General features: G+C 41.6%; 1 protein-coding gene across 1 annotated transcript in view; it reads left to right on the top strand.

Moving 5' to 3' along the window:
* The window catches only part of tacr2 (tachykinin receptor 2), a 17,097-nt gene extending 2,857 nt beyond the window's left edge, over positions 1–14,240 (top strand). Inside the window, exons 2-8 of the mRNA XM_052062412.1 lie at positions 198–350; positions 458–753; positions 12,805–12,999; positions 13,262–13,412; positions 13,505–13,624; positions 13,850–13,926; positions 14,015–14,240. Of these exons, the coding sequence (XP_051918372.1) occupies positions 198–350; positions 458–753; positions 12,805–12,999; positions 13,262–13,412; positions 13,505–13,624; positions 13,850–13,926; positions 14,015–14,189 (1,167 nt within the window). The 3' untranslated portion in view covers positions 14,190–14,240. The remainder of the gene's footprint in view (positions 1–197; positions 351–457; positions 754–12,804; positions 13,000–13,261; positions 13,413–13,504; positions 13,625–13,849; positions 13,927–14,014) is intronic.
* The last annotated feature ends 741 nt before the right edge of the window (positions 14,241–14,981 follow it).

Below are 14,981 nucleotides of genomic sequence, written 5' to 3'. Positions count from 1 at the left end.
GCACCAAATTTCAATTCAATAAAAAAAAATCTTCCATCTGCATCAGTGCCTGTCTGTCTATCCGTCCATCAAAATGTAGACCTCCACCAAGGCCACACATTCCCGTTGAGATCAGCATCAAATTGTTTGTGTGGATATAGAAGATATAGATGGAAAGACAACAAAAATAGATTTCATTCGTGTTCCTATGTCAACAGGTGATGAGGGACACAAACATGGACAGTGACAATTCAATTCTGCGTATTGAACGGGACCTGAGGGCCACTTTGCTACCAATGCTTGTTACCAGAGACTCTTTGGAGGACGTTAATGAGACCACAGGGAATCAATTTCAACAGCCTGACTGGCAGGTACATGGCAGCTCTTGCTTCAAACCAATCTTAGGGCAAGGAATTTCGGTGGATATCATGAAAAGTATTTTGTGTGAAATCAAATCTCTTCTGACCATTTTTCTCAGGTGGCTATGTGGGCTTTGGCATACTCGCTCATCATCCTGGTTTCTGTCACCGGAAATGTGACGGTTATCTGGATCATTCTGGCTCATAGGCGGATGAGGACTGTGACTAACTACTTCATCGTCAACTTGGCTTTCTCCGATGTTTCAATGGCAACTTTCAACACTCTGTTCAATTTTGTCTACGCACTGCACAACGATTGGTACTTTGGCCTGGGCTACTGTCGATTCCAGAACTTCTTTCCCATCACCGCCATGTTTTCATCCATTTACTCAATGGCTGCCATCGCAGTTGACAGGTAAGGGAAGGTTTTGGAAAACTGAAAAAAAAACCACTACAAGCACCCTGCCATGGTCACACAAGCAGGTATTGTATCTCACAGGCAAGGAGAGAGATCATAATATGGGCCCCAGGAAATTTCACTTAATTGGTATGAAAATTATTTTAAATTTAAATTCATAAATAATGTGTCTTTCTACACCAGTGTCATATTGTGACATGCAGAGCAATTACATATTCTTCCAGTAGATGGCAGAGTATACATTCCTCCATTTTCAACACCGCTTGTCCTGAACAGGGTCACGGGGAGCTGCCGGAGCCTATCCCAGCTGACTTTGGGCAGAAGGCAGACTACACCCCGAACAGGTCACCAGTCAGTCGCAGGGCACATATAGAGACAAACAACCATTCACACCCACATTCACATTGTCAATGAGGGGGAACCAATCCCACGCTGCCCACACTCAAGTCCGGCGTGTGTACCACTTCACCATCAGCGACTTGGCAGACTACACAATTAATCTTTTGTATTTGTACAATGGAATAATAGCTTTATGTTTGCCCAGATTTTACACTGAGTGAGTCCATTTATGAGCACATTAAGAGATCGTTTTTATTTCAGTATATAATATATACTCTTTGTGACATTCTTTGTTTGTTTTGGCTCCATCAAGGCTTTACGACGTGAAGATTAAGTTATTTTGCTCTGAATTTTGGCTGTGAGAGAGTGCACAGCAGTAAGTGATGCAGGCAGAACTGCACAAGCAAGCAGTCATGCCAAGACAGCTTTGGTGAGACAAAAAATAGGCGATTCAAACAGTGGATTGCGGAAATAGTTGAGTCTTTTTTTCCCCCACAATTTTACTATGACTATTTTTATTTTATTTGGGTTAGTACTATTGGCAACTGCCTGTTGTTAGCATAGTGCATGTTTTTGTATATATTGTATGTGTATATTTGCTCGCACGAAGCCAAAAAACAATTTGCATTTCCATTTCATTTACACCTGCACCATCCACCAATATCCAATCAAAGACAAGTAGATAAGTAAGGTGTCAGCTCGAGGTGTCGAAATTAAATTGTATTTAATTAATTAAATTTATGAAATTAATGAATTCATAAAAACAGACCAATTACCTTTTTTGTCTTCATTCAAAATAAGACGCAAACAACTACTGTTACTTCGGAAAACAATAACCGAATCAGTGCAATGCAATTAGTTTCTAAAATGTCAGTGATTACATCAATCCCACGGTTGTGATATAAATTAAATGTTGTTTAGTTATTTTTTAACCGCTAAACACTCTGAAACAAACAACAATTGGTAAATAAACAGTAATGTGGAAAAAATTGTTTTAGTTACACTTTAACACAAAATAATTTTTTTATCCGATGAGTTGATGAATGGAATTATACTTCTGTGCTTTCAGTCATGACTCATAAAGTATATACAGTATCTATATATATATTGCGCGTCGTCCCGCACGCGGTCTGTCCTTCCGTCTGTCCCTTTTCAAAACATACCTACTTCACCGCGCCGCCACTGCGCCACTCAGGCAGTGGCTCACTACGATCGCGCGGGCATCTTAGCGAAAAAATGTTGTCTACCCACAAGGATTGCAATGAAATTGTTAGTTATTTAGTAGAGCTAAACATCTCTTTATTTTCGCGATAAGCAATGAAGATGAACAAAAAGTTGAACCAAGCAACAACACTTTTGTGGGCCGAAGGCCCACCTTACCAGCCTTCCCCAGGAACTCGCTGATGAGCCGCCCGGAGGGCGGCGAACCAGCTAGTATATATATAATTTTATATACTGTATATATATATACAGTATATAAAATTGTTCAGATATGAGAATTCTCCTCTAATACATATTGTATATTCATTGCAAGACACCCACTCTTGAGCTGCTAAATGATTCAACTGAATGAGTCACGATTTGATTTGTTTAATAAATAGTGTCGGTGTGCACTTTGAATAAGTCGTAGAAATGCGTTGTTGCTTTTTTGTATTTGTCATTTGAGTAGACTAGAAAGACATTCATAGAATAATGATGACATAATCACATAGCTTCTCCCAGCCCAAATATATTAGCACAACATAATGACCCAAGCTGTTATATAACCAGAATTGCAGAGAAAACATGAATCTGATCATTGTCTCTGACTAATGCACACAATGACTCCATTGTCAAGTCAATGTGCTAATTAATTTAAAAGAATGGATGCCTCCAAATTACATCCATCATCATTTGTGTGAATGACGGAATAAAATCGGATTTTCAATAGATGTTAAATAAGATGGGCCTTTCAAATATTTCTTCAAAGATAAACGTGGGTCTGGTCCAACCCACAGGTGACCATGGAAACCCTTCTTTCCGAGGTTAGCTAGTGGCTAAAGCACCCCCCCCCACTCCCCTTGAGATTTACTTCTTGAGCTGGATGGATGGGCACCTCAAAGAACTAAAAGTAAAATATGTCAAAGGAGGGCCACAGGCTGCTCTTCATCCTTCAAAGAGCTCAATGGTTGATAAGGCAGAAGAAGTGAAACCTCAGTGATCCCAACAACTGATGGCAGACTAAGGCTGCAGCATTTCAGCATCTCAATCTTTTAGTTCAGGGGTGTCATCTCATTTTTGTTGGGGCCACATCGGAGTTGTGGTTTCCTTCGGTGGGCCATTATGACTACGAAACCAAATTGTCAGGTTGGTCCAAATTGACACTCAAGAATAACCAAAAGGAGGAGACAGGAGACTCGATTCTGGTACCAGGAGGGAACGAGGAGAAGCGTTCGGTTTCAGTTCTCCACACGGAACCCTAACGATCTCCCCCTTCACCTCCTCATTTATTGGGAAAAGCTACTACATAGGTGTGTCCAACCTAAAGGGTGGGGGCTGTTGAACACACACTGAACTTGTTTGACTATGTGTGTGTATGTGAGTGCAATTTACGTACATGTGTGCAAATAGACATAAACATCCCGTTGCAGCTGGTGTTGATGTCTCCATTCACGGTTCAGCCTTGCTCGCTGTTTAGTCTTAACAGTTATCTCTTCCCAGCCACGTCCTCGGAAAGGTGGTTGCGACCCTAACTTCTCACACAGTACAGCAAGCAAAAGTGAGCACATAATGAAGAACATATAATGATTATAGATGTGAGTAAATAATAAAGGATAAATCTTTATTGAAAGCATAAGCGTTCTTCATTGCAGGCAAAGCCAACTAATGATTGCAAGCATAAGCGTTCTTCTTTGCAAGCAAAATCAAACTATACTGACAGGCAGAAGCATTCTTCATTGCGAGCATAAAATGACGACACGAGAATCAACCGAATAATACGTGAATGTATGATTACTAAACAATAATAAATCCAACATTCCCCCCTGTTCATCCTACATTTGCACGTATCATCACACAGAACCTTCCCGACGGTCTTTATTCAGTGGAGTCAATGCCGCACGCGCAAACATAGTTACACCCAGGGGCAGGGAGCAAAACGACTAAAAACCATCTATGACCCCCTGATGCCGAAGCGAAATCACGTCATCATCCGAAGAGGCATAATCAACACCAGAATCACTGCCATCAAACAACAACAGAGGATACATCTCATTCACTTTAGACGTCGTGGGCGAGACAGCCGTAGTAATAAGCCGGATAAGCAGCACTCTGATACAGGGAATGCAACAGCATCCACACAACGTCAAGACAGCTGCAAAAAGAGCAAAAGAGATTAGTACATAAAACACCAAATCCTTGTACTCTCCAAAGGCCTTATGCCACCACTCCGCCCAGAAGGACGTATTCACGCCGGAATGGGCCCTTATTTGGCGAGTCAGGGTGCGGAGGCCTCCAATGGCCTTGGCGAGGGCGCCATCAGGCGCGGTGTTGTTAGGTATGAACGTACAACACTGGTCACCAAACATCGCACATACTCCATTGGTCTCTGCCAAGAGCATATCAACCGCGATGCGGTTCTGAAACGCCATCAGGGAGGTGGCCGCCAATTGCTCTTTTATAGCCAAGACGGCTTCTTCAGTAAAATTTCCGAGCCTCTGGACGTTGTAGTGGAGGTAGTTGATCCTGTCAACATTCTTATTAGGGGTAACCCAAATGAAAATGGATTCCCAACCGGCAGCAATCTGGTTAACCAACTTATACTCATCTGGCACGCCACGAGGAACCCCAATTGCGTCTATATAGGTGGGATCGCCATCCCTCCAGGAGGCGTCACGCCGGAACCGGAGAAGGCTACTCTCCGTCATCGACGATAACGCAGCCCCCTGTATATCCTCCGCTGTTGATGGAAACACAGTTACTGGCAAAAGCAGTGATACCAATGCGCAGACACCAGAAAATGAAAAACACTCGCCTGCGATAACCATAATTTGCCTTCAAAATCATTAGAAGTACACTACTTCATCACACCGTATCCGCAGTAACATAAAGTAAAAATAAAATAACAAAAGAATGAAAAATAGCTCAACATTCTGCAGAGAATAACTACATCACCGTCGGGTCGTTTTCCTTTTTCCTTTTACCACCAAAGAAAAGATCGTAAACGCATAAAATCACCTAAGAAATGTATTTAAAATCCATATCTGAACCATTACGACCAAATCAATGCACCATTTGAACTAGAAATTAATCAAAAAACGGTTATAAATTCAATTTCAGCCGAGCAACATCACCAGAGGAGCACAGTACACAAATCACTTCAATCTCCAAAACAAATCCAAATAAAAAAGTTGTGCTCTTTTCTACCACTCATGGTGTGTTCACTTCTCAATTTTTATTTTTTATTTTCATAATGAGATCGACTATATCGATTATAAATAAAATACTTTTGCCACCAAAACAAAAAAGTATACAACAATTTGTGCCGCAATGTGTTTCTTCATTTCCCTTCCCCAGATCATCTAGATCACAGGTGTCAAAGTCGAAACCCCATGTACTTATGTGGCCCGTGAAAGCAATTGACGCGCATCAACTGCCATAAACCCTGCTAAAATCTGTACCGAAATGCCCAAATTCTATATGAATAATGTCGAGATTTTGTGATAATTTTGTTACCTGTTAAAACACTCAACCAAACAATAATCGAACAAAATATGACTGGCTTCAGAATTGGCACAATTCATCCATGTGTAGTTGTTAGCAAATAATTTCATCATTGTATTTCTGATATATCCACTCCATGTACATATCTTTGTATACAGCGATGGTTGATTCAAGTCGCTCTATAAACACAGTTGAGTTGAGTTGTACAATTAATAAAATATAACCATTTAATCAAATTTCTCCGTCGTACCGGCCCATCGAAGGAAGGTGTAACCCCAAAGCGGCCTCAAAGATGAGTTTGACACCCCTGGTCTAGATCTATTTGCAAAATGTAGGTTATTATTTAAAAATACATCCCCATTCACATGTGCTAAAGGAGAGCACAAATACCAATACACAAATATAAAAAAGGAGAACAGTCGACCATGTGTTAGTGTGATCATATAACAGGAAATGACATACCACCACTGATATTCTAGCATGTCGACAGAAACACACCCTAAATGAGTGCAAAGGTGTCTTGAAACTTCTTCCGCCGGTCGTTTGATGTTCCCAGTAACTAAAATACTGTGCCCATCGCGTCACCGGACTTCGCTCACCTTCCTCAGTGGATGTTTCTGTCGAGATGACCTTTTCACAATGTCCATCAAACGGTGTGGTCATCAACACTTCAAAGAAACACAATGTTTGTTTTTCATGTTTCGAATCAGAGCCATGTCTGCTGGAACCTGCTGTGAAAAAGCACAATCGTCCTACGGCAATCTCAATTCATTTTTTTTTTCATTCAAAACATTCTCACATATTGTCAACCGAATCAGCTTAATTTCCTAGTTCACAATTTTGTAGAAATTATGAATAATATATTTAGTCTCCCAAACAATATTTCGAACAAAGAAGAAAACACCATTCTCGTAATATTAACATATAAGTCAATTCAATTTCAATTCAATTTCTTTAATTGAATTTTAACCATATACTTTCAGACTTGCTACCAATCCTGCAGATTGTGGATGGCAGGAGCAATAGTGTCTCAAATAAAATGTGAAACATGCATTCCATTTTATCAATTTTCGACCCATTTTGGAAAAGCCTCAACCAAACCCCCTCATTAATTCAACGAAAACCCTCTACATTATCTGAAATGGAGATGTAGTTCAAAATGTACCGTATTCCAACATTGGTTAAAACCATAGGTTGTATCATGTTTCCGAACCAGAGACACCATTCCCCCTGCCAATGCGTGAGATAATCCATGACACAAATAAGAAGTTTGGGTTCACTGCCCAATTTGTTGCCGCATATAAAACAGAAGTGAACTGAACCCAAAACGTTATCACGTTGCTGCTAGCCAGCAAGTCCCCCCTAAAAAAATAAATCGCTGCCGTGTGAGCCGCGTAAATATCACAACATGATACAAAAACGAACAACATACGTCACACTGAATTAACAATACTTCACGTGTTATATAACAACCGCAAACCTCAAAATAACTATACAAATCAGTTTTAAGCCAATAAACTGATGAGATGCCGTAATGTAACGGGGCACCAATTTTGAAAAGCGACGCATAAATATGCTCCCGTATATGCTCAAACAGTTTGTGCACAAACTGAAAGTCGCACAAACCTACCTAAATATAGCCCGCAAAACGCGCTTGTTTATATCTAGATTCCTCCCTTCACCCGTTAAACCGAGATGTACCCAAAAAAACGACCCATCACTATATGAAGCAATACATTCAGTCATTCAATGTCCGATCCGCTTTTATCCTCACGAGGTTCGCGGGGGTGAGTGGAGCTTATTCCAGCCATCTCCGGGCAGTAGGAGGGGGACAACCCGAACCGGTCGACAACCAATTACAGGGCACACAGACACAAGCACAAACACCCAAGCCCATGCTCACACCTAGGGACAATTTAGAGTTTCCAATCAGGCAGTCATGCAGGTCATCTCAATATTAATATGAAACAAATCAACACACACAAAAACGGGAGCTAAGATGAGATGAGTTTGTTGTACATCCTCCTACAACCTCTCAAATCACTATTACCTGTTCACATTCCAACAAACAAACAAACAAACAAACAAACAAACAAACACCCATCAGGAAGCCACAACAAAGCAGCACGGTTAAGCACTGTGCATTTTTCCAGCGTTAAAGGGGATCGACATAACAACATAGACACACAAAATAAATGCCAACCATGCAACAAAAAAACGTCATGCTCGTGTGCAACAGCTCATCCCTTTGTTTTTGTTTTTTTTCTAGCACTCTTCCAGCATGCAGAGTTCACACCATACACTGCTGCCAAAAGGCTTATCTATGCCACAACTGTCTTTGGTAAACACCACCTAGGGTGCGTGATACTCAAAAATGCCACTGACCTTAAAACGTGCAGTCATACTAAGTTAACGAAGCCAATTGTAAATTATTCACACGTGACCCTGAAACGTGCTGATTAAAGCTGGAAGATTTTGTTCTTGTGACATACGAAATTAGAAATCCAGCCTGTGTATGCACAAATGAGATGTGTCGTAAAATCTGACGGGTTTTTTTTATGACTCAAACCAACAAGAATTTGTATGTTCGACGATAGCTTCAACTCTAGTCATTAAATTTCATAATGACGGAAGGCACAACACAATCCACGGATAGCAAAGTTGTAACAGAATTTTTCAAATTCATGAGACAAGACCATTCCTCCCACATCAGGAGCCGTGATGGCTCTTCTCAGGTTTCAAGAGAAATGTGCATCTTATGAACGTAATCTAAAAAAACATTGGAACATAATCGGAACATCCTGGCAATTAGCAGCATAACAGAAGCATTTATAAAACAAATAAGATAACTGAAACCCACAGACATTAACATTCACAAATCATCCAGATCAAGGCCTTCACTGTATACTTACACATTCTAACTCCTCCCAGAAAGTTAACAACGTCCCACACACGTCCACTGTTTACGACTTACAAACAACCATCTAAGCATCTCGTGACCTTCCGGCCCTTTTCAACCTAAACACACGGTGACCTCCTCATTCGTAGCATCACTGTGTCAAACCTCACCTGCCCGTGCCTTTCTTTATTCTCAACATACTCAACTTCCATCATCACCTTACGTCTCACCATCAATATTTTCACTTGCCTGTCACCCACTATAAGTATCCAAAACTCTCTGTGTCACCACACCCATACTCAACCATTTTATTTCTTTACCTGATTTACACATACTTCATGTAGCGCCGGTTGAAATTATGAAGCTGAAGTGGTGTTAGGAATTATAATAAAAACAGTTTCAATTACAAGTACCGGTAATTATAATAGATGCCATACAAACCTTCTACACTGCAAAAGCCAGAAAACAAAACAAACAAGACTCCATGAGTCGCGCCAAGAGTCACGCATATCTACACACCCACACGCAAAGACTAATCCAACACATATTCGCAGACACAACCCTACAGACAAACCAAAATATTCACCTTACTACCGCTCACAACCAAGTTAAGCACATCCAAACTTTTAATTTTGTCATCCGCGAGAATACTTCCCTGCATCCAAATATCGATACAGTATACACCATCAATTTACTGTCAAACAAGCCGCCATCCAAACTTGTTGCTCCTCAGCTCCATTTAGATGATATGATTTTCGCAGATCCTCCATTTCCTGGACAAATTGTACCACGTCAATTTTATGTGATGTAATGCCGTCTACGGCTTTTTTTACATCTTCTTGTGTCCATGTTCTATAAACAAGAATGACAGGCGACTCATCTTTTATGTCTGGATTTGCAACTTCAATCATGGGAAAAGCGTCTCGTACCTCACTCCCGGATGAGTCAACCTTCGTCGCAGCAGGGGAAAAAACACTACTCCAATTTTTTGAAAATTCCACTCCCAAATCTCCTTTTCCCCTGGTGGCCATCGGATGGCCCCCTCTGTAAGAGGTTGCAGAGGATGGTGGAAAAGGAGGAGATGTCGGAAGAGTCGGATATAACGGTGGTGTATTTTTCTATCCACGTATCTAAATGTTTTATCTTCTAAGGACATTGGCTCTCTACGAATCTCCAGTCCTTACATGTTAACTTCTTTTTGGGATCACCTCTCTCCACGGTCTTACTATTATGAACCCCCATTTGCGAATTAGGGGGTGGAACTTTGAGAATTTGAGAATTTTTTGTTTAGAGTCAGCGATTTACCTAGGGTAACTAGGCTGACTATTCCCTTGAACAGGGTGGCAATTTCTCCGACTGAGGTAATTTCCAACCTTCTACCACCACGGTGGCGGGAAATTCTTGCCTCTGCTTCCTCAGACAGTTGCCACAACAAATGTCCTGTTCAGATGAGGTAGCGAACCTCCACTCACACAGTTACACAGTCATACATTTATGCGCATTTAATTTGGTTTTATCCTATTACCTTGACCAGAGGTAACGCACTATATAGACATTATTATTATAAATGTCCCCACTGTGGGACGAATAAAGGATATCTTATCTTATTTATACCCGGGGTTTAACACACATTATTTACACACGGAGTTTAAGCACGTGCAGGACACCGTCGCCCTCATCAGTTTAGAGACTTGCACGGTCTGTATGCCTGATAGGGACTAGTATGGCTCAGGGCTTTGCGGCTTAAAAAGACCTCGTCTTTTTGCCGGCGCGCAAACACTCAATCACCGTTGAAAGAGTTCCTTCTCAACAAACCCCTCTCAGGCTCACACAGGGTCTCGAACCAAGCGTTCGAACCAAACTACAACACCTGCCCTGAGAGTGTTTCAATTGAAAACAGGTTTAAAGACCCCGACCTCCCTCTTTACAAACCCGGCGCGCAAACACTCCTCGAGTGTCGATGCGGAGTTTAAGTACGTACAGGACACCGCCGCCCTACTTACCAAGAGTAGTCCTCTCTCCTCTGGGATTCGCTTCAACCCTCAGCCCCCAGACGAGGAGCCGAAACCCAGTCCCAGAAAGGGTGTCTTTGCCGTGGCCACGGTCTTCCTGGCCGTCGACTCAGCGTCTGGAGGCGTCAGGTATGTTGCGATCCCGGACGAGCCCCCAAAAATGTCAGGTTGGTCCAAATTGACACTCAAGAATAACCAAAAGGAGGAGACAGGAGACTCGATTCTGGTACCAGGAGGGAACGAGGAGAAGCGTTCGGTTTCAGTTCTCCACACGGAACCCTAACGATCTCCCCCTTCACCTCCTCATTTATTGGGAAAAGCTACTACATAGGTGTGTCCAACCTAAAGGGTGGGGGCTGTTGAACACACACTGAACTTGTTTGACTATGTGTGTGTATGTGAGTGCAATTTACGTACATGTGTGCAAATAGACATAAACATCCCGTTGCAGCTGGTGTTGATGTCTCCATTCACGGTTCAGCCTTGCTCGCTGTTTAGTCTTAACAGTTATCTCTTCCCAGCCACGTCCTCGGAAAGGTGGTTGCGACCCTAACTTCTCACACAGTACAGCAAGCAAAAGTGAGCACATAATGAAGAACATATAATGATTATAGATGTGAGTAAATAATAAAGGATAAATCTTTATTGAAAGCATAAGCGTTCTTCATTGCAGGCAAAGCCAACTAATGATTGCAAGCATAAGCGTTCTTCTTTGCAAGCAAAATCAAACTATACTGACAGGCAGAAGCATTCTTCATTGCGAGCATAAAATGACGACACGAGAATCAACCGAATAATACGTGAATGTATGATTACTAAACAATAATAAATCCAACATTCTTAATGTTTGAGGGTCGCAACCAATCATAAAACATGATCGCCTCATATGACATATACCAGGGGTGCCCAAACTTTTTGGACCGAAGATCTACTTTTCGATCAACTAACCTCCCGGGATCTACCCTTACCGGCACGTGCGCACACGTGCACACACACACACACACACACATACACGCGCACGCCATGATGAGAAACAGCCTGAAACTGAGGCATGCGATGCACTTTTGCAGCCTGTTAACTATCGTAGCTCATACGTACAGTTTTAAAGTGCTTCCCTGGGCCCTCCGAGATTCCTATTCTTTGCTCGTGCCCTCGGTGAATTGTACACGAAGCAAACTCTGAATGAGAATAATGACGATAAAAGACAGAGCGCAACAGCTCTGATTACAAGCTGCAATTGCAGACTGCTGAGCGCAAACAACTTCCGGTGCCGTACTCACGCGCCACCATCAATTCAAGATTTTCCTGATTTATTTTATTTTTTAATTTTGTTCTTTTTGTGTGTGAAAATGAGACTGATAGGATGATTAGGGTGCAGCGTACATGAACACAAAAAATATATATTACTAACATGTACAAAGACACACAAATGGTTGGGTTTTTTTTTTCTCCTCCACACTCCTCGGATCTACTTGGGACCTGTCTCAGATCTACCTAATGGGCACCCCTGACATATACAGTACACAACAAAACAGGTGAATAAATATTTTTGAATTCAAGCATCAGTAAAATTTGTTCAAATATGACATTTATTTTAAAAAGGGGATTGGGAACAAAACATGTTGGAAATATCTCAACATTTCAAAAAAATGGGAGACAAATTGTAATTTTGGTAATTTAGCAAGAAGCATGAAGCCGGTGGAGATAATTTTCTTTTGCGGCACACATAAAATGATGTAGCGGGTCAAAAATGGCCCCCGGGCTTTGAGTTTGACACCAGTGGATTCGTTCATCAGATCGGATTAAGGGACTGTCGTGATGCAACGAGAGTTCCATGTTCATCAAAGTCATTCAAATGTGTTGTCAAAGAACCATCTATTAATCGCCTCAAAATCCTTAAAGATTGCTAAATACATTTTAGAACTCCCCAAAAAGCCGGTGAAATCTAAAGGCCCACAGATAGAAATGACTGAAGCTTTAGGTCGCACATGCGCACAAAGTAAAATCGTAAATGAGCTGCAGTTGTGATGTACGATTTGCCTGAGGGTAATGTGTTTTCAGAACGCATATGAATGCATTAACCTTTCTTTGCTTTAGATACATGGCCATCATCCACCCTTTGAAGCCTCGCCTCTCCTCCACCTCCACCAAGGTCGTGATCGCAGTCATTTGGATCGTGGCTGTCTTGCTGGCGTTCCCGCAGTGTTATTACAGCGTGACCAGATTTTACTACCCCAGAACTGTTTGCATGGTTGACTGGCCGGATAACTATGGAGGAACGCACCAACTCAGGTGCGACGTGTTGTGATGTTCTTAGAAGGACAATTCTCCACTACAGATCGAACTGTTAGCTAAAGAAACAAATAAGTTTGTTTCTGGGGTAGGAATGAGGCAGTAAATGACAATTGGCCCCCCACGCCAAAAAAATCAAGTCGCATGCTGGAGGAGTGGGCCAGTAGCATACAAGTTGTAGTCTTCTTGTATTAAAATGTGAATGTAATTTTAATCTGTTCTGGAATTCTACTGACAAAAATGCGAACGCTTACCTTTTCAGCTACCAGTTTGCTGTGATTTTGCTGATCTACTTGCTCCCCTTGCTGGTGATGCTGGTGACCTACAGTTTGGTGGGCCAAACACTGTGGGGGAGCAAAATCCCAGGAGAAGCGTCGGACCATTACCACAGCCAGATCACTGCAAAGAGAAAGGTCAGCTTGTTCCACTTTATTACTGCCATTTATTCCACTACCAAAAAGAAAATGTCTCCACTGGGTTGACATACAAAGCCTTTGTCTCTCAGGTAGTAAAGATGATGGTTGTTGTAGTGGTGACCTTTGCTCTCTGCTGGTTGCCCTACCATATCTACTTCATACTGGGATCAATCAACAAAGACATTTACAAGCAACAGTACATACAACAGGTTAGCAGTTTCCACCCTACATACAGTATGTTGATGCACTGATCCGTGGCCAATGTTATGTACTATTCAAGTATGTGTGTGTGTGTGTGTGTGTGTGTGTGTGCGTGCCCTCAAAGGTAAAATTGTTCAGTGAAAATTAATGCTTTGCTTTATTGTTAGCAGGAGTGAGCAAATGTGATGAATGCGCAATTAGTGGTTTTATATTCTCTTTCTCTTCCTTGAAAGGTTTACCTCTCCATATTTTGGTTTGCAATGAGCTCGACCATGTACAATCCCATCATTTACTGCTGTCTAAACCAAAGGTGAAGCTCACATTTGCATTCCTACTTCAGGGGGACTTCTCAAATGCATCCCAATCGGATCGTTTCTAAAGTTTTTCCTATGTTGCAGGTTCCGTGCTGGCTTCCGTCATGCCTTTTCTTGGTGTCCCTTCATCAAAATGTCAGAGGAGGATAAGATGGAACTGCAGCACACACACACCTTCAGAGTGACCATGACACAGAGCCTACGCAAAACCAACGCACGCTCCCCCATCCATGCAATCAACGCAGGCAATGCAAATTGAAAAGAAAGGTTGCTTACAAGGACGATGGCGAGTCATCGCGGCTGTTATTAACCGTGGAACAAAGAGTACGTGGGCATGGATGGGCCCGAGAAGTTGTGTTAGGTCTCACAGATACAAGAGAGGCCGCCATCATGCTTTCCTGTGAAAACAGAGGACATGCATGTTGCAGTGATGTTTTTGAATTGTATTTAGCAACTGCTGCTGCTGCTGCTGCTGGCCAACTTTGAGGGCCGTCTCATTTTCTTTCACCTTACCTGTAGTATTTCAGTGCATACTGCTGCTGAATTTGAACTGTTTAAGTATGCTAAAGTTGGTGTTATTGCGCTCTCATACTGATCACTGGAAGTTCCATATGGATACCTGAAAAAGGATGAGTAGATAGATATCGTAATAGGTACCTATAAGGTTAAATGAAGTCAATTAAAGATATTTTAAACTAGATTAATGAATCATCGAAATGAAATTGTAATTACAGTATCTTTAATCTACAATTAATTCATATTGCAGAAAATGGCAAAAGTGCCAAGTCCCACTCGGAACAGGCCTAGCCATGGTCTCACAAAGAAGCTAAGTGCATGTTATACCATGATGGGATATTATAAAAATACATAGTACATAACAAAATAATAATTTAAAAAAAAACCATGTCAAATAGGTACCTTCCCCATTTGGTAGAAGAGCATTTGGATTGTTCTGCCCGTCACCATAGCACACTGAGTTACATAGATGTGCGGCGATACATCATTTGCTGTTAATGAATAATTTCAGTTCATGTTCAAGTGAGATAATTTG

The sequence above is a fragment of the Hippocampus zosterae genome, chromosome 4 (genome assembly GCF_025434085.1).
Source record: "Hippocampus zosterae strain Florida chromosome 4, ASM2543408v3, whole genome shotgun sequence".
NCBI lineage: Eukaryota > Metazoa > Chordata > Actinopteri > Syngnathiformes > Syngnathidae > Hippocampus > Hippocampus zosterae.
Note: the sequence above shows the minus strand (reverse complement) of the source record. Positions and strands in the feature narration are given on the sequence as shown.